Source organism: Pipistrellus hanaki, assembly GCF_964339955.1.
Source record: "Pipistrellus hanaki genome assembly, chromosome: 12".
NCBI classification, from domain to species: Eukaryota; Metazoa; Chordata; class Mammalia; order Chiroptera; family Vespertilionidae; genus Pipistrellus; species Pipistrellus hanaki.
The window spans coordinates 14,294,203-14,314,802 of record NC_140514.1 but is presented as its reverse complement, the minus strand read 5'-3'; the positions used below and the strand labels follow the sequence as shown (position 1 = coordinate 14,314,802).

The 20,600-nt window shown below is 36.3% G+C and overlaps 1 protein-coding gene across 3 annotated transcripts in view; it reads left to right on the top strand.

Moving 5' to 3' along the window:
• The window catches only part of BABAM2 (BRISC and BRCA1 A complex member 2), a 312,412-nt gene that overhangs the window by 40,879 nt on the left and 250,933 nt on the right, over positions 1 to 20,600 (top strand). For 2 of the 3 annotated variants that reach the window (XM_084900182.1, XM_084900183.1), the window contains one exon: positions 11,352 to 11,446. The exons of the other annotated variant lie outside the window; for it this stretch is intronic. In XM_084900182.1, the coding sequence (XP_084756308.1) occupies positions 11,352 to 11,446 (95 nt within the window). The remainder of the gene's footprint in view (positions 1 to 11,351; positions 11,447 to 20,600) is intronic. 3 annotated transcript variants of the gene reach the window in all.

Sequence of the window (20,600 nt, the reverse complement as noted above, 5' to 3'; positions counted from 1 at the left end):
ATTTTAAGACTCATTTTCAAGGGCAGTGCAATATGGGCAAAAGAATAGACACAGATCAGTAAAACTAAATTGAAAGGTAAATAATAGAACCATGTACATATGATTAATTGATTTTTCACAGTGCAAAGACCCTTTGATGGAAAAAGGATAGTCTTCTCAGAAAATGGTGCTAGAACAATTGGGCACCTGTATGCAAAAAAAAAAAAAAAAAAAATTTGATCTTAAACCATATATGAAAAATAACTCAAATAAATCACATTCTGAAATGTAAAATTTCAAACTATAAAGCTCTGAGTAGACAATATAGGATGGAATCTTTGTGACTTTAGTTAGGCAATGAATTCTCAGATACTACATGAAAAACAACTCATCAAAGAAAAAAGTTAATCAATTGGATTTCACCAATTTAGAAACTTGCTCTGTTGTAGATATTGTTAAGAGAATAAAAAGATAAGGCCCAGTGGGAGAAAATACTTTCAAATAACATATCTGACAGAGGACAGATTTCCAGAACATACAAAGAGCTCTCAAAAGTCAACAATAAGCCCTAGCTGGTTTGGCTCAGTGTATAGATCTTTGACAAGTGGACTGAAGGGTTCAATCCGGAAAAGGGCACATACCTAGGTTGCAGGCTTTTCCCTGACCCAGCCCCTGGTCTGGGCCAGTGCAGGAGGTGACCAATAGGTGTGTTTCTCTCACATCAATATTTCTCTTTGTCTTTCCCTCTCTCTTCCTCTCTCAAAATCAATGGAAAAATATGCTCAAGTGAGGATTAAAAAAAAAAAAAAAGTTAACAATAAGAAACAACTGAATAAAAAACCATGGGCAATAGATTTGAAGACACTCCACCAGAGAAGGTATACAGATAGCAGATAAGCATATGAAAAGATGCTTAACTTCATTAGTCATTAGGGAAATAGAAATTAAAACCAGAATGAGATGTCATGACACACCTCTTAGGAGGACTAAAAATAATAAGGACAATAACAACAGCAAATGGACCATATCAAGTGTTGGTGAGAATGTGTAGCAATTGGAACTCCCATGCATTATTTGTGTGACTGTTAAATAGAACAGCTATTCTGGAAAACAGTTTGGCAGTTTGTTTTAAGGTTAAAGATATATACTTCTTCATATGATCTAGTGATTCCACTCTTATTTGTCTAGAAATGATAATCATTTTTCTATAAACAAAACTTTTATATTCACACAACATGTATTGTACATGGATGCTTATAACAGCTTTAAATTATAATAAAAAAACAGAACTAACTCAGATATCCTTCATGGGGATAAATGGATAAAGAAATTATGCTACATCCATACAATGGGATACTAGTCAGCTATAAAAAGGAACAAACGATTGATACATATACTTAAATGTATCAATGCATTTGGCTGATTCTTAAATACCATATGCTAAGTGAAAAAAGCCAGTTTCAAAAGGTTACATACTATGTGGTTCCATTTATATTGTTACTGGAATTATAAAGAACATACCTTACAGGGGACAGATTTCCAGAACACATAAAGAGCTCTCAAAAGTCAACAATAAGAAAAGAACCAACTCAATAAAAACAATGGGTAAAGAAAGTATAAGAGCAGGGCCTTATAATTTGACTCAGTGGTTGAGTGAGGTACTGCTTACTTGAACTCAGAGTGAAAAGTCAGAGACAGGTTCAGGGGGTCAGCATGCAATGAGCTGCCACTGCCCAATTGCTCCCCTGCTTGCAAGTCTTTTGGGACCCCTTAGAGTTTAGGAGATGCGTGGCTGTGGGGGAAGAAGAGGGGAAAAGTTCGGGCATGCTTGTAGGAGGGAAAGCACATGTTAGGATCTTCGTTGTGATAGTTTTTAGAGGCTGGGGTTTTAGGGGAGGTCGTGGGGTAGATATCAATATAATCAGCTTTATGCTGCTGCACCAAACCCTTAACTTTTTATCTGTTCTTGGGTGTGGTTGGCAAATGGTTCTGATTGCATTTCTGCTCTCTGTCTTCCTTGAGTAGGGTGATTTAAGCTATTTACCCTCTGCTTGGAGAAGAGAAATGTAAACCACTTACTCTTAAGTGTCCTTGGTTTCAGAATATGGGAATTTTCGATTTACTAGATGGCAATAAATTGCTTGACTGTTTAACTGTCTGTTTCAGTTTCCCTGTTCTATTGTCCTGGCTTACTAGCCTCTCAATATGACATTCTGGAAAAGGTGAAACTGAAGTGAGAGAGTGCATATCAGATGTTGCTGGGAATGAGGAGTGGTGGGAAAGTTTAACTGCAAAGGGATAACAAGAAGAAATTTGGGAGGGTGATAGAATTGTTCTGTATCCTAATTTTGGTGGTGTTTATATAAATCTATGTATGCAAGTCTATGCATGTGATAAAATCCATAACTGAGCTCTAAAAGTGAATTTTACTATATAAATTAAAAAAATAGTTAGAAACTTAATTTTATCCTTTTCCTTTTACTCTTTTTATGTGGCCACCAGTAAGTTTTGAATTATGTGTATGAAATATATTTCTGTTGTGCAGCATAGCCTTAGATACTAGAAATGCAAAGAAAGATTAGATGTGGTCTCAGTCTAGAGATAGGGATTTGATAGAAGGAAGTCTTATGTGGAAAGGAGGCCAATGTAAATGATGTGCATTTAATCTCCCTCACTTTTATATTTAAAAGTATATATTTTAATTGATTTCAGAGAGGAAGGGAGAAGGAGAGAGAGAGATAGAAACATCAATGATGAGAGAGAATCATCCATCACTTGCCTCCTGCATGCCTCCCACTGGTATTGAGCCCACAACCTGGGCATGTGTTCATGACCGGAATCGAACCATGACCGCCTGGTTCATTGGTTGATACTCAACCACAGAGTCACACTGGCCAGGATCATCATTTTTTTTTTTTTAACAGATATTTCTTGAGGGTCTGTGTCATACAAATTATCTCAATTCTCAGATAACATAATTATTTTCCTTGATATAGGAAAAGAAATTCTACCTCATAAGACATAAAGGGTGCTATATAATGGAATCATTGGCACTATCTCTGAATTTGTAGGAAAGCAGAGTACATCTTTGAGGACTTGATAAATTTCTTTGTGGTATTCTTGTAATTAATGTTCTAGGTTTGTAGTATTATTTGGTAGATATTATTTAAACGATTGCACCCATGAGGTACTGATGAATTGAACTTAGTCTGCCAGAGAGAGAGTTTTCCAGAAGCATGTCAGCCAATCTGTTTATAACTTGAAAACGGGAGTGCCAACCCCAAATTGGAATAGAATCTAAGAATACTATGTTGAGCTATAAACAGAGAGGTAAATCTAACAAGATTGAAATATATAATAGGGACAAATTTAAAACCCTGAAGTACATTCTGAAGTTTTGGTGTCCAACTTAAGAATGAAGACTAAAAAAAAAAAAAAAAAAAAAAAAAAAAAAAATTTAAAAAAAGAAAAGAAAAATGAAGACTATGTGACTTAATAACAGTGAATCCTCCTATATAAAAGGGTAATATGCAAATTGACCCTAATGGTGGAACGACTGGTCACTATGAAGTGCACTGACCACCAGGGGCAGATGCTCAACACAGGAGATTCCTCCTGGTGGTCAGAGTGCTCCTATGGGGGAGCACCAGTTGGCCACAAGCCGGGCTGATGGCTGTGAGCGCAGTGGCAGTGGTGGGAGCCTCTCCCACTGCCTTGGCAGTGCTGAGGATGTCCAGCTGTGGCTTAGGCCTGCTCCCCATGGTCTAAGCCACAGCTGGATATTCTTAGCGCTCCCAAGCCATCAGTCAGACATCCGCCGAGGGCTCCCGGTCTGCCAGAGGGATGTCTGACTGCCAGCGTAGGCTCGTTTCCCTGGGGAATGGGCCCAAGCTGGCAGATGGGCATCCCCTGAGGGGCCTGGACTGTGAGAGGGTGCAGGCCAGGCTGAGGGACTGGACCCCCCCCCAAATTTAAAACCCTGAAGTACATTCTGAAGTTTTGGTGTCCAACTTAAGAATGAAGACTAAAAAAAAAAAAAAAAAAAAGAAAAATGAAGACTATGTGACTTAATAACAGTGAATCCTCCTATATAAAAGGGTAATATGCAAATTGCACAAATTTGCATATTACCCCCCCCCGCAAGTGCACAAATTTTCATGCACCGGGCCTCTAGTATGTAATAAAAGTCTTGAGGCTCTTAGTTGATAGGAAGCCTAATACTAGTCAACACTGATGTGTCTGCCAAAGAATGAGCTATTTCAATTTCCAGCGGTATTTTTTTTAATAGAAGGTTAGTATCTAAAATGAAGGCATGGATTTTTGAACTTGATTCTGTGCTCTTTAGATTATGGTTAGTTCTGGGTATTATCCTCTAAGAGGATTTACACAAAACTAGTACACCGGCAGAGAAGAGAGGAATGGATGATAAAAGAAACTGAGACCACATCATATGAGGAATAGTGAAAGAAACTGGGGTATTTAGTCTGGTCAAGATGTGACTCACGGTGGGGTTGAAAGAGAGGTCACAAGAGCTGCCTGTAAAGGGAGTAGAAGGTCTATGATATTAAAGTGAAACTAGACTTTTCCCATAAGTTCCTAAGAAGTAGTAGATGAAATTTTAAGAGAAAGAGAGATTAAATTTCAGTATAAGGAAACACTATCAAGAGTTAGAACACTTGGCAATGAGTCACCTCTCTGAAGTCTTTTGTCAAATTATTGTTTGAATCCACCTTCCCATTGAGAATCCCCTTCAGCTGGCATTTCCACAAGATTCTTGTCTGATGCTTACTTTCCATACTTGGGAGTTTTAGTAAATAACCATTTTTTGTAGCAACTGAGAAATAATTCTTCCATCATTGGCAAAACTCCAGTTATTTACCATGTGAGTTATTTCTTTGAAATTATATTTTCCTGGCAGTTATTTAAACTTTAAGGTAGACCTTAGCCCGTTTGGCTCAATGGATAGAACATCAATCAGCCTGTGGAACAAAGGGTCCCGGGTTTGATTCTGGTCAAAAGCATGTACCTTGGTTGCAGGCTCCTTCCCAGCCCAGACCCTGGTGGGGCTCGTGCAGGAGGCAACCAATCAATATGTTTCTCTCACATCAATGTTTCTCTCTGTCTTTTCCTCTCTCCCACTCTCCCTAAAAATCAATGGGAAAACATCCTCTGGTGAGGATTAACACACACACACACACACACACACACACTTTAAGGGAAATACTATTTCAGTGATAAAAATAGGGAAAGGAGTCTTTGACAAGCTGTGTTCCTTCTGTGACTGGGATCAGGATAATGGCTCACTCTGCAATCTGGGATGGGGCCTTCCTGAGATGATGTTGATATCCTCTAAAGATTGTCAGCTTCTAGCTCAGTTGGAGTGGCTCAGTGGTTGAGTGTTGACCTATAAACAAGGATCACAGTCAGGGCACAAGCCCAGGTTGTGGGCTTGATCCCAGTGTGGGATGTGCAGGAGCCAGCTGATCAACGATTCTCTCTCATCATTGATGTTTCTCTCTCTCTCTTCCTCTCCCTTCCTCTCTGAAATAAATATTATAGATTATATTAAAATTGTCAACTTCTAAGGCACAGGTGTGTAAATAAAAACTACCTTGAAGTATGTTAATATACGTAACAACTCTTTTTTGTTTTGGAATTTCTGTGATTTCATGAATGTGTCATATTATGAAGCATTGGTCCCGGTATTGTAGCCCGGACATTTTCAGGGAGTGATGAAAAATAAAACTTGAAACTACCATTTTGTTTTTAGTTGATCATAACTGCTAGACATTCTAGGTGTTTTGTATCTTTAATTTTTTTTTTTTAACCTCACCTATGTCACCCCCTATCCTACTTTTATTTCTTTGTCCTCCTGCCTACTCTTCTTTTTACTGGAAAATTGAAATAAGCAGTATCTGAGTAGTCTGTACTTTGTGTTCCTTTCATCTTCTCCAGGGTGAAATAAAGGAAATGCGAGGCTATTGCTTTCCTATATGATTTGTGTTGGTCTTTTCTCCACCATCTCCGCCTTAAGGTCAGGTGCTATGTTTTCTCCTTCCCATATCGCTCCCCCGGTGTCCAGTACGTGCATCTTTTTCGTGGTTTTTAATAATGTTCTTGACTGATTTACCGACTGTTCTCCATTGCAAGAAAACAATGACACATTTTATTGCAAAGAGGCTATAGATGTTGAGCACAGTGTTTCAGGAGACCTTAGAGGTTGAAGGTAAGAGTTTGAGAAATTCTGAAATGTAAGAGTGAGATTCTGAAAGGTATTTAAATTTACTTTTTTTTTTTTGGAAAAATACCTATATGATGTTTTTATTATATATATTATAGTAACTTCTCTCTTTCTCTCTAAAAAGGTCCTCCCAGTTGAGGGTGTGCTAATTTGGTATACATCTTTTATTTAAAAGTATTGTATAGTCAAATACTTTCAGCTGCTTTAAATATAAAATTATCAACTAAAGTAAGAAAAAAAAGAAAGAAATTAACTTCCCCAGTACTGTTGTTTAAAAGGATCCATATGGGAACTTCTTGAAAATGAAAGATCTTTAAAGTATTCAGAGAATATTATCAAAATATTCTTTGTTTTTAAAAAGAGCTCATTTCATAGTTTTAAAAATGGGAGAATTCTCTAATTGCACTTTCAAGATGATTTTATTTATAAAAAATAAATTTATTCAGAACCATTGAATAAATACTTTCTAGTACATTTAAGTTAAGATTAAAGGAGGACAAATTTTTGTATCACATTAAAAAAACAGCTTTATTGAAATTTAATTTACATATCATGCAATTCTCTCTTTGAAGTGTACAATTCAGTGATTTTTAATGTATTCACAAAGTTGTGCAACCTTCAGCACTCTTCCACCACATTTTTATCTCCATAAAAAGAAAACTTGGACTCATTAGCAGTTAGCCACTCCCCATTTCCTCCTTTTCCAGCCCCAGGCAACCATTAATCTACTTTCTGTCTCTATGGATTTACATATTCTGGACATTTCATGTAAATGAAATTATACAATAATCATACAATATATGTGGCCTTTTGTGTTTGACTGTTTTCACTTAGCATAACATTTTCAAGGTTCATCCACATTGTAGCATATAACAGTACCTTTTTAAAAATACTTGAATGACATACATATCTCACATTTTATTTATCCATTCTTCAGTTGATGGACATTGTTTTCCCCCCCCTACTTTTGTCAGTGTGAATAGTACTGCTATAAACACTCATGTGCAAGTTTTTGTGTGAACATGTTTTCATTTTTCTTGAGTATATACCTAGGAGTGGAATTGGGTCATAAGGTTCTGATATTAACATTTTGAAGAACTGCCAAACTGTTTTCCAAAGTGGTGGTACCAATTTTGATTCCCACCAGCAGTGTATGAGGGTTTTAGTTTCTTCACATCCTCACCAAGATCTATTATTCTTGATTGTAGCCATCATAATAGGTTTGAAGTGGTATCTCATTGTGGTTTTGATTTTTATTTTATTAATGATTAATGATGTTGAGCATTTTTTCATATACTTGTTGGCCATTTGCATATCTACTTTGCTATTTAAAATAGCTATTTAAACCCTTAGTCCATTTTTAAATTAGGTTGTCTTTTTATTATTGAGGTGTCTTTAACATTTTCCAACAATGTCTGTAGTTTTTAAGTGTACAATCTTACATTTCTTTTGTTAAGTTTATTCCTAAGTATTTTATTCTTATTTATGCTGTTGTAAATAAAATTGCTTTCTTAATTTCATTTTAGATTATTTATTGATAATGTATGGAAATACAATTGATTTTATAAATTTACCTTGTATTTTGTAAACCTTGCTGAACTTATTGGTTCTCATAGTTTATTTTTTATTTATTTTTATTTTATATCCAATCTATTATAGATGCCATTTATTAATTTTTCTTGCCTAAATGTCCTGGCTAGAAGTTGCAGTACAATGTTGAATAGAATTGGCAAGAGTGAATATCCTTGGATCAGATTTTTAATGTTTGGTAGTTTGGAAATACTATGTATTACTGACAATGCTCCTTTGAGAATTTGAAAATCAAGCTTTGTGTCTTCAGTAGAAACAAAAATAATAAAATTGCTTCTATTGGAACTTAGCATGCTATTTATTTTCTGATCATTGAGGCACAATGGATTGTAGCTTAGCTTTTTCCAAAACTGTAATGCCTTTGCTTTATTAACTTTATGAAATTTTTTTCTAAAGGTCACTAAAGTAAGCCAGCCATAGAGATTTTGAAAAAGTATCCTAATGTACATGTCCTCCTAAGGAATTGTTCATGCTGGGTGTAGTTAAATAAGAATGAGTAATCAGCCGGGACTGGTTTGGCTCAATGGATAGAGCATCGGCTTGGGGACTGAAGGGTCCCGGGTTCGATTCTGGTCAAGGGCATGTATCTTGGTTGCGGGCATATCCCCAGTAGGGGGTGTGCAAGAGGCAGCTGATCGATGACTCTCATCGATGTTCCTAACTCTCTATCTCTCTCCCTTCCTCTCTGTATAAAATCAATAAAATATATTTTAAAAAAAAAAAGAATGAGTAATCAGGGCATTTGTATTGTTTTCACTAGTTTTTCTTCATTTTGGCTTGGATTAATGTTTTATAGTTGGCAGATTTGAAGAAATTTTATAACTCATAATAGATATAGTTGAAAACCAGATTGTGGGTTGGATGAAGGGACTGATTGTAGTAACTTTTATTTTTTGTTAAGCCTCGCCCAAATATATTTTTTCCATTGATTTTTATTTTAGAGAGAGTGAAAGAGATGGAGGGAAAAATGGAGGGGGGGGGGAGAGAGAGAGGGGAGAGATTGAGAGAGAGAGAGAGAGAGAGAGAGAGAGAGAGAGAGAGAGAGAAGAAAGAGAAACATTGATGTGAGACAGACACATCAATTGGTTGCTTTCTGCAAACACCTCGACTGGGGCTGGGGATTGAACCTGCAATTCAGGTATGTGCCCTTGACTGGGAAGCTAACCTGTGACCCTTTGGTAGGCTGGCTAATGCTCTAACTATCGAGCAGCACTAGCCAGGGCTGTACCAACTTTTCTTTTGGTACTAACTTTTGATAATGTAATTCTAAACCCAACTTCTGAAGGATATATTCTTCCTCAAATTTATTCTTTACAGAAAGTGGTAGAAGTAATAACTTTTCTATACTTTATTCTTTACTGTAGAGATCTTTAGATATTCAGTGTAGAGAATAGAATTTCTTTCATATATTGAGCATTTCTTGAATCTATTCTATATGTGTTGCATTTTGCTTTGCCAGAGACATGAAATAAATATAAGAGTATGTATGTTTTCTGAATGCTTAAGATATTTAGGAAGATCAAGTTTATGTCTTGTCTCTCTCACAAAATGTAAGCTCCTTGAGGATAACCATCTTTGTATTGATACAGTGTGTATCACAGTGCTCACATTATAGGGTGTGTTTATTATGAATTTAAAAAATTAATGAAACAATAAAAATAATATGACTACATTTCAATACTCAAGTGAATGTCATAACCAAATAGTGTTGCTGAATTTCATAAGGAACAATGATCAGTTCTGAATTTATTAGGGAACCTTTATGCAAGAAAAGATAATTAAGTGGGCTTGTAAAGGATAGGTAAGAACTGAGGAAGGGGTAAGAGCATTTCAACTACGTGTCATAGTATTTGAAGGTCAGTGAGTGGATCATATCAACTGGAAGAAAAAAATAGGTATTGGCTTGTAAATAGAGAGAAGAATGGAAAAATAAATAGGAACATGGTATTTTGGAAGCCTTAATGCCAGTTGGAAAAGCTTGCCCTCACTCTATTTAACATCAGAAATCAATTAGATTTTTTTTAGCTAGGAAGTTTTGGGGCAAAGCAGTACTTCAAGAAGATTTACTTTGTGATAGTATGTATTATGGCTGGAGGGAAAATGGTATTAGGAGATCATTTAAGAGGATATGGTCATAACTGAATTTTTCTAGTCCTGGCAACTCTTCAAGAGCAGAGTTCTTTGCTTGGTCTTTAATGCCTAGCATAGAGATTAGAGCAGAGTTTAAATGTTTGTTCCTTGGATGCATGGATGCATGGAGTAGGTTATCTGGGCCTGAATAGAGCTCTGAGCTGTGGGACATATCCATATGATAAATATTTTGTTTTCTATGAATATAAAGGGTACAGGTAGGGTTGAAGATGATACCAAAGCTTCAGCATGATGGTTAAGGAATAGCAGTGCCATTCCTAGAGATAGGGAAGTCAGCTAGGGGAATAGAGGGGTGAGAAAAGGGACAGTGAGGAGCATGTTTATAGACTTGTGGAGTTTGACATCGAAATACATAGTACATAGAGGTAGAAAGGCTCAAATGAGAACTGAAGTCTGAATGTTTAAATTTGGATATCATCATGAAAATATGGTTTAAGCAGTAAAAATGATTGGACTGATATAACTGTATATGTGTGTATGGATATATGGTATGCAAGTACACAAGTATACATACTCTTATATACTAGAACCCAGTATGTGTTAGATTATGACATATTAATCTGCTTATTTGTATAAGCAGGATGGTGAGGACTGATTCTTGGGGTGAGTGGAGGGAACAAAAAGGGAGCTAAAGGAGGAGACAGGAAAGGAACAGAGAATTTACAACACAAATTTGCTAAGGAGACTTTGTAATTTGTCATGTTTCAAAATAATACTAGTAATAACAACACTAGTATTCCCTTATCAGTTATTGAGTACTTGCTATATACCAGACACCATGCTAGTACATGGTGATCTTTTATCCTCACATGTGGTTGTCCCTTTATCCTCACTACAAATCTGTGAAATTAGTGATCTTATACCCTACTTCTACTGATGAGGAAACTGAAATGTAAAGAAGTTACAACTTGCCCAAGATGATTTGAATAATTAGGAGACCTTATGCCTATAAACATGACTTTTTTTACTCCAAGCTAAATGTTCTTTCCATTATACCAAAGGTCTATATGTTTAATTTCTTGCAGGAAAGCACTGTATCTTTACAGCATCAGTCCTCGTTCAAGGCCTGTTAATTAGCAGGCAATGACTGGACAGTAACATTTCCTACAAAAATATCTCCATGTATTTTATATGTGGCTGTTTAACCTTCCTACTGTGTATTTATATTTATAGTGTGTTAAGAGATTAACATTTTTTGATTCATGTTGTGGATGTTAATTTGAAAGAGGATATCAGTTCTTTTGTTTGGAGAATTAATCATTCAGAAAGTGTTTTTCAAATTTTTTTTTGTCTAACATAAACGTCTTCCAGAAGTTTTTCTGGTGCATTCCTCAGAATGTTATACCTTAACAAGGACATGAGAAGGGTCTGACATTTTCTTTTATTTCAGGGGATATAATTTTCAATGCCCAATACCCAGAGCTGCCCCCTGATTTTATCTTTGGAGAAGATGCCGAATTCCTGCCAGACCCCTCGGCTCTGCATGTGAGTAACTGCAGGCTCATTTGGATATTCTTGATTTGTTGAAAGAAAAGAAAATTAGCTTTTGACAATTGCTTAATAGTTAAATTTGCCAAACATGGACTTTTTCCACCACTTTTTTTCTTCTTCTGTTTTGTGAAGTAGGTATAACTCTTTATGTGCTAAAAGAATTTAAGTAAGAGGTGTTTTTATTTTTTCATTGCAGCTTTACTTTCAGTCTATTTTGAATTAATGAAAGTCTCTAGCATATTGGTTAAAATATTTTTACTCCAGCTTGAGACATGCTGAAAACATTTTCTTTGTTTTAACTTAATATTTCATGCCTGCAATCAATTTTCTAATGTTTACTAACACTTCATCACAGGGCTTGTGAGAGGAGTGTTTTTTGGCTGAGACGCCTTTTTTGTCTTTTTGTAATATAAGTGAAAGTGTTAAATTTGGACTTGAATCCGTATTATCTCAGTATTATTATCAGAAGGGTAAAGACCAGATTAAGTCCACAAGACCCAAAGTTTCGCAGATGAAGAAAGATGTCTCTGGAATGAAGGCAGAGAAGGGGCGGGGTGTGGGACTTGTCAGAGCACATGAGGTTTATATAAACTTGATGTGCTTTGCATGGCTGGTGGAGAAAAACATGCCATTTTGTTTAAAAATGTCTGATGAGACAAAATGTCTCTTTCCTTACCAAGTTTGATTTTGCTATGGTACCTCTAATATAAGAAGTTTTGTTGTTCAAAACTATGTTCTTAGTTTTGGATTTTGGAACTTTTGGTCTCATTTACATTTTGTAACTTAGAGTTTTGATGACTTACTCAGAAATCTTGCCCCCCTCCCTTTTTAAAAGGGGAAGTATTAAATAGGAAGTTTTAACTCAAACTTAAAGCATTATCTTAAATTTTATAACACAGTTGTAAAAATATAGTTGGCAGGAGTAGAATGGTTTTGTTGCTAAATTTCTAATAATTACCAAAAAACTGTTACTTTGACTGACTTTAAAAAAAATTATAGTTTAGGTATGGCGCCTGTAGATGCTGTGTGTTATATATTCATCCCATATTGAGCTGAAGGGCTTACCTGAAGACAGTGAATTAGCTTAAATAAAGGATACACATAGGTTAATACAAATATGTGGTGTTCTAATCCATCAGATGAAGCCACCTCTTTCTAAACTCAAACGTTTATAACTTGGGGAAGTGAGTGCCATTAAGGACTTTGAAATTCTTAGATGAATGGAAAATACTAGATAGATACCAGATCTAGAGATAGATTTCTCATAGATACCAGAGAATCATAAATCACTGAGTTAGAATCTTAGTGGTCTAGTGGTTCCTACTTTTGATATACAATACATTAGAATAATTTAGGGAGCTTGTTAAAAATACAGACTCCTGAACCCAGGGGCATACTGAGTTAGATACTTTAGGAAGCCAGAGTAATTAAATTTTCTGAATTATTTTCTGAGTTTGAATTGCTATTGGGAACCACTAATTAATCTTTTATAGTAATATTCCCAATAGAAGGCAATTTGCCTTTGCTTCCCATTATTTCCAATGAAGGGTCATTTTCCAGTTTGGGACAGCTCTAACTTTTTTTTAAAATAACATCTTTATTGAGACATAATTTATATGTCATGCAATTTACCCATTTAAAGTGTGTACTGAATGATTTTTAGTGTATTCATTGAATCGTGCAACTATCACCAGTCAAATTTAGAACACTGTCATCACCCCTGAAAGAAACTTCTTATTGTTCCTTCTAGACAATAACTAATCTATATTATGTCTATATGGATTTGCCTATTTTGAACATTTCTTATAAATGGAATTATACAATATGTGTGTGTGTGTGTGTGTGTGTGGGTGTGTGTGTGCGCGCGCCCGCACGTGCATGTGTGACTGATTTTCCCTGAGCATACTGTTTTTTTAAGCTTTTTAAAATTAACTTTATTGGGGTGACATTAGTCAATATGAACATATAGGTTTCTACATTACAAGATCTGTATATTGCACTGTGTAGAGACTATTTTCAATGTAGCATATATAATTGTTTTTTTATTGCCAAATAATATTCCATTGTATGCATATACCACTTTTTATTTATCCATTGTTGGTTGGTGAATATTTGGTTGTTTCCATATTTCATCTGTTATAAATATTGCTGTTGTGTGGATAAATTTTTATTTCTCTTGAGTATATCCCTAGGAGTGGAATTGCCGAGTTAAATGCTAACTCTGTGTTTAGTTTTTTGAGGAATTCCCAGACTGTTTTCCAAAGTGCCTGTACCATTTTATATGCCCGCCAGCAGTGTAGAAGTGTTCCAGTTTTCTACATCCTCACTGGTGTTAGTTATTATCTGTCTTTACGATTATAGTAATCCTAGTGGGCATGAAGTGGTATCTCACTGTGTTTTGGGTTGCATTTCCCGGATGGCTGTGCATCATAATGATATTTTGCACCTTTTCACTGGAATGGAAGCTGCATGAGAGAATGGAGTTAGTTTTGTTCACTGCCGTATCCTAATACCTAGAAGAGCACCTGATGTGTAGAGGTATACAAATATATATACCTCTATATTCGTGTTTGTTAGGGAATAGGTAGTTTTAAGGTTCTGTATTCCTTAAGGGACTTGTTGGTTTCTGAAACTAGAAAATACGTTTCAATGATAATTTCAAAATGGAAGAAAAAGATTCAGTTTTAGAGAAGTTTGGGGCATAAAAATCAGTTAACAGAAGCTCTGAAGCAGTGATTTTCAGCCTGGTTTTTGCAATACCCTGTGGTATATTTAGCTACCTCAAAGGGTATTGTGAAATTATTTCCCCTGAAAATAATAACGATAATTCATTTTAATTTAAAATAAAGTTACATAAAGGAGGAAGGGTGGATCACAAATTTAAATGAGAGGAATATGTTGTAATCATAGTAATTTTGGGAACCACTGATATCTAAGTTCCTAGTTTGAAGAAGGTGAGGGCAGTTTGTCTTTGAGACAATTATCTTTAGGATGGGGGAGCTACTGCTATTGCCCATGTTGTATAATTCTTGACTCTGTCCTGCTAGCGTGGAATGTTAGCATAGAAAGAAGTATTGTACTAACACTTTGTCATTACTCTTCCCCTGCTCTTCACTGTACTACCTGCAGAAAGACATCTTTTGAATGTGTCCTTGCAAAATGGTGCTCATGCCCTGTAGACTTGAAATAGATGCAAAGAATGTGTGAAGCTGGTATGGAGTGCACTGCCCACTGCTGAAAAATGCTGCCCAGATATGTGATGCTCCTAGTGCTAGACACTTCCATGTCCATGGCCTATCATATCTTTTAAAATAGAGTGTTCCGTCATTGTTCAGGTATCTATTAATGCCTCATTTGAGACCTATAAAAGTTTCATCTTTAGCGTTCAGGCTGGACATAGCACTCAAGACAGATACGTTCATAGAATTGCAGCCATGAGTGGAATATGTATACCACATATAAGAGCTGGGTAGAGGTATATGCACAGGGTGCTGTGGGGTCGTGTAGGAGGAGCAGTTATCAGAACCACATTTGGGAAGTGCCAGGGACTTAGAAACATTATTCGATTGTTTATAAGTACTCTATATTTTGGTGTAACTTATTGAAGAATAATACACTATAGAAGAGTGTACAAATCACAAGTGTATAGTGTGGCAAATTTCAGAAAGTAAATACACCACATGACCAGTTCCTAGATCAAGAAACAGAACACTTCCAGTGTCCAGAGGCCCTACTCATGCCCCCTTCCGTCACTGTGGCCATTTCATCCAAGAGTAAACTGTCTGAACATTTTCACTCAACATTTATTTGTGAACTTCACCTATACAATTTGTTGTTCTATGCTCATTGCTCATAGTATTGAGCAATATAAACTGAATATATAAATTGAACATGTCACAGTTTCTTTATCCATTATTATTGATCAACATCTGGATTATTTTGGTTTCTTGCTGTTGTGAATAGTGCTCTTGTGAGTGGTACATATCTCAGTGAATATACTAGTATGTATGCATTTCCGGTGGGTATTTGCTGAAGAGTGGACTTATTGGGTCACATGTGTAGAGAATTAAGGAGAGGACTATTAATATATATACATATGCATACACATATAATTTTGAAAGCATGTGCTATAAACAAGGCTTTAAAAGCACAATTGTGGAAAAACAGAACATCTTGAAAGAACAAACAAGTTAAAATTAAAATGAAACAAATAGTTTATCAATTGGATTTTGGTTAGGAGACAGAAACCATACTAGTAATTTGAATAGGAAAATTGAATATAGAGATTAACAGTTTAAAGGAGCAGAAGACAATTCTAAAGAATGTAAAAACAGCAATTGCATAGAGAAATAGTTACCCCAGGGCTAAGGGAGGATACCCAGGAAGGAACAAAGTTGGAAGATCCTTCCTCACATCTCTCCTTACCATTAATGCCGAGACTCCGACTTCTGGGCTGGAGAAGGTGTGGCTGAAGCCCATGGATGGTTGAGACCTTCACTTGGGGTGCTGCAGGAGAGAACTGGTGTGTGGCCTACCCAGCACCTCTACTCAGCATGTGTCACCCATGGCTGCAGTTCATGGTTGGCCAAGGCTGGAGAGTAGAAAAGGGCAGGGTGCAGTTAAACTGGCAGAAGGGTGAGCACGACGGGGTCTCCTACATGCCTCTAGCAGCTGTACCCTAGGAGCAGCTATAAAAAGTCCACCAGAACTGGGATAAGGAACTTCTCTTCTGTTATGCCTTGTACTGTCCCTTCATCACTTCCATTGACAAGCTAAACACCAGCTGGCAAAGGAAAAAATGTTTACAAGATCCAGCCTCAGTTTCATAAATAGGAAAAAGAAAAGTAGATTTGGGAGATGAGAGGCTATAAATGAATAACTAGCACAAGTAGATAATGCCCAACTTATCTTCTAGTGTATTGTTTTCTGCCATGTCTAATCTGCTATTAAACCCCTCTAATGAACTATTAAGTAAAATAGTTAAATAATAAAAACTATTAAGTAAAATAGTTTTCCATTCTGTTTGATTATTTTCCATAAACTCTTTGGTGAATTTGTCTTTTCATCTATAATTTTCTCCATTTTCTTGCATGTGCTGATCATACTTATTTCTAAGTCTGTATGAGTCAGTTCTAGTGTTTGGAATATTATTGGGTCTATTTGTTTTTTTGCCTGCTTTTTTTTTTTGGTTATCAACCATATGGTATTGTATTTGGTATTTCTAATAGTTTTGAATGAACATCAGACAGTTCAGTTAAAAACATAGAGGCTCTACCTGGCCAGTTAAGAGCATCGACCCATGAACCAGGAGGTCACAGTTTGATTCCCAGTCAGGGCACATGTCTGAGTTGCATACTCAATCCCCAGTGTGTGTGTGTGTGTGTGTGTGTGTGTGTGTGTGTGTGTGTGTGTGTGTGGAGGGGGGGCGCGGAGAGGGAGGGAGGGGATGTTCAGAAGGCAGCCAATCAATGATTCTCTCTTATCATTGATATTTCTATCCCTCTTTCCCCCATCCACTCTCTGAAATCAATAAAAATATATTTAAAAAAAGCTATAGAAGCTCCAAATGATGCTATCTTCTTCTAGAGAGAAGGTTCATTGTCCCTTCTCACAGACATATAGATGTTGGCAGATCACTCTAATTCAGATAGGGATTCTGCTGTTTGGTTGGTTTGTAGCTTTGATCAGGGTCTGGCTACCTCTGGCTCACTACTGTTCCTAGGTAGAGCTCTTTAGGGTTTCATCCAAGAGTCTGGAGCGATCAATGTTCCTAGACACTTTTAAAAAAATATGTTTTTATTGATTTTTTAGAGAAAGAGGAAGGGAGAGAGAGAGGAAAATTGATGAGGAGAAACATTGATTGGCTACCTCCTGCACACTCCCACAGGTGATTGAGCCAGCAACCCGGGCATGTGCCTTGTCCAGGAATCGAACTGGTGAGCTTTTGGTGCATGGGTCAATGCTTAACCACTGAGAAACACCAGCCAGGCAATTCCTAGACACTTTTAAGAGCCTTAGTCTTTAAAATATTTTAAGATTTCTTAAACATTAAATCACCCAAATGGCGTGGATCTTTGCCCTGATAGATCTCAAATTCTAAATTTTGTCTTGTAAGATTGCCAATAACTCCACTCTGCTTTTCAGAGGTAGTTTATTTTTTCTTTTTAGTTGAATTCATTGGAGTGACATTGATTAATAAAATTGTATAGGTTTCATGTGTACAATTCTATAGTTCATCATCTATATATTGTATTGTGTGTTCACCACTCCAAATGAAGTCTCTGTCCATCACCATTTATCCCCCTATACCTTCTTCCCCACCCTCCATCCCTTTTCCCCTCTGGTAATCACTACTGTTGTCTGTGAATATGAGAAACTTATCAGAAATTTCAGTGCAAAATTGGTTTAGGTACTAATGTATTAAAAACTCTATTTGTACTTCTACCATGATCTGTTTTTACTCCTCAGCCATGGAAACATTTTACGAAGAAGGCAGAATATTGGTGTCATTATTCTTTGTAAAATGTACTTCCTAAGAGGAGACAGTGGAAGTGACCTGGTTTAAAAATGATGATTTATAATTTAATCTATTTTTCCAAAGATGTTGCTATTATAGTCAATTTTGGATTAAGGAAAGGAGTATTAATATATACACATATGCAATACACACATATAATTTTGAAGGCTTGTGTTATAAACAAGGCTCTAAAAGCACAGTTGTAGAAAAACAGAACATCTTGAAAGTACAAACAAGGTACATTCAAAATGTTCACTCTCATAAGACAAGTGAAAAAAAGGCAACCCAAGTTATTTTTGAAATCCAATGGCAAATATAACGTTTAGCAGATGTTGCTAGTTTTGATTTACTAGGTTGAAAATGTAAAAATGCTTTTGGGAAAATGAGGTTCTGGGTTGAGGGTGAAGCATGGTAGCTTAAGAATTTGCTTATCCAGAGGAGTAATTTAATAATCAGCTTTCAAAATTATTTGTTTTTGGTTGGTCATTTCTCATTGGTCTTCCCTTATTGCTTCCTATCCTTTCCACTCTCCTCAAAGTGTTGGGTGTTTATGTATTTTTATTATTATTTGTGGTACAGGCACTTAGTAAGTATATGCTAAGGTTTTTGTTTTTTAATGAATGACTACATGCCAAATACCACATTAATGGTACAGGGGTTCTGATGAAGTAGTGATTCTTAAGCCTGTAGTGATCTGAGGCCTTCTGGAGGAGGAAGGTTGTTAAACAGGAGGGGGCTTCCAAGATGAACAGAGGGGGTGGCACTGTGGGCACAAAGACAGCTACAGAGAATCATCGCAAACCAAGGATGGCATATGGAAGCACTGAGTGAACCAGTTTTCTTGGAGGAGAGTTTGCATTGGCAAATAGTAGAAAATGCAGAGGTAGATTGAGGCAACGTGGTAATTGATTTAGAATATAGAGCTAGATATTGTTCATTAATAGGTTAGGCTGTGATTTAAGAAATTGCTTCAGCCTTAGGTTTTGTTCTTTTGTTTTTAAAAAATATATGGCTTACAAAGACATTGAAGCTTTTGTGAGATGTTTATGACCTGAAGGTGTTTTTCCCCCTTAGTATTGAGGATTCCAGAAATGTTTGAAGCTTTTATTTCTTAGCCACCTGCTGTTAAGTACACTTCTGGAAATAGTTATAAACTTCATGTATGTATATTCATTTTTTAGGGGAGTCAAATTTTTATTATACATTTAAAAATATACAGTTGTTGATTATACTCCCTCAGGAACTCTAAGTTATTTCACATTCTCCACCTGTTTCAAAGGCTGGTCCAAAGGAAAAGTAACACAGTTTGGATGAAGGAGAAATACTTGAGAAAGGAAAACTACATGATGAATTGCAGAAGTTAGAAACTGGTAGCATTCAGGTGACAGAAAATGTAACCACACTGGCTTAAGTAAAAAGAGAATTTATTGAGTCACATAACCAAAAAGACCAGGGGTAAGTTAACTTGGAGCATGACTGGTTTTAGGGCTCAAACAATGTCATCAGGGCTTTGCTTTGCCTTCTGCTCTGCTGGCATTGTTCTCAGGTCTCCTTAGTGTCTCCCAATAGCTTCAACCAGCATCAGAACACTAGAAGAGAAAGTCTGACATCATGAATGAAAGTCTTAGAATTAGATTTGTTAGCCTCACTTGGGTCATCATGTCCATGGACATAATTTGGGGAGTAGAATGTGCTGGTTAACTTAGGGTGTTGGTTTTTTTATTATTGAGCTATACATTTTGGTTTTGTGAACCCATGTCTACTAGTATATTTGTTATATTTTATAGTAAAACTAGAGGCCCAGTGGGGTCCCTCGGCCTGGCCTGTGGGGATCAGGTGGAAATCGATCTCTGGATTTGGGGTGCAGGTGAAACAGACTCAGGACCATCAGTGCCCCAGCAGCAACTAACCCATGGCCGATTCTGTGAGGAATCCGGCTCTCTCTACTGGTTGGAGCATTTGCCCCCTGGTGGTCATTGTGTGACATAGCTAACAGGCTAATGGTCAGACAATCGCTTAGGCAATATAGTTTTGAAAGAACTGAATATATCCAGCATACAAAAACTAATTAGTGTAATTTCTCAGATTCAGGAAGTCCAATTAGCTCTAAGCAGGTGTACTGAAAGAAATATACTTCTAGATATATCATGGCAAAATTACAGGAAACCAAACACAATGAGAAAAACTTAAAACAGCCAGAGAAAACAAAACAAAACAAAACAAAACAAAACAAAACAAAACAAAACAAAACAGTGATCATTAGACTGTTAGCTGATTGTTTATAGCCACAAGGGAAAATAGAAGACATTTTAATAATATCTTTAACGTGATGAATGAAAACAATGACCATTTAAAATTTAACTTTTCCAATTCTTTTGGGAGAAGGAAAAAAAAAATCTCTTTTCAAAGATTAACAATGCAGAAACGAATGGGAGAGAGCAGTAAAGAGGTTATAAAACTGTAAATCATCTAGAGGGTGTTTTAATTGGAATTATCTTACACATTTTGGTGGGTTTTTGGATTTATGTTCCCAATGCACATCATCTAGACAAATATTAAAATTAAGTGACTTTTTCGTGATGCTTACTGATTTGGAATTGGGGAGTGGTTACCTGTAGGGTACAAAAGAAA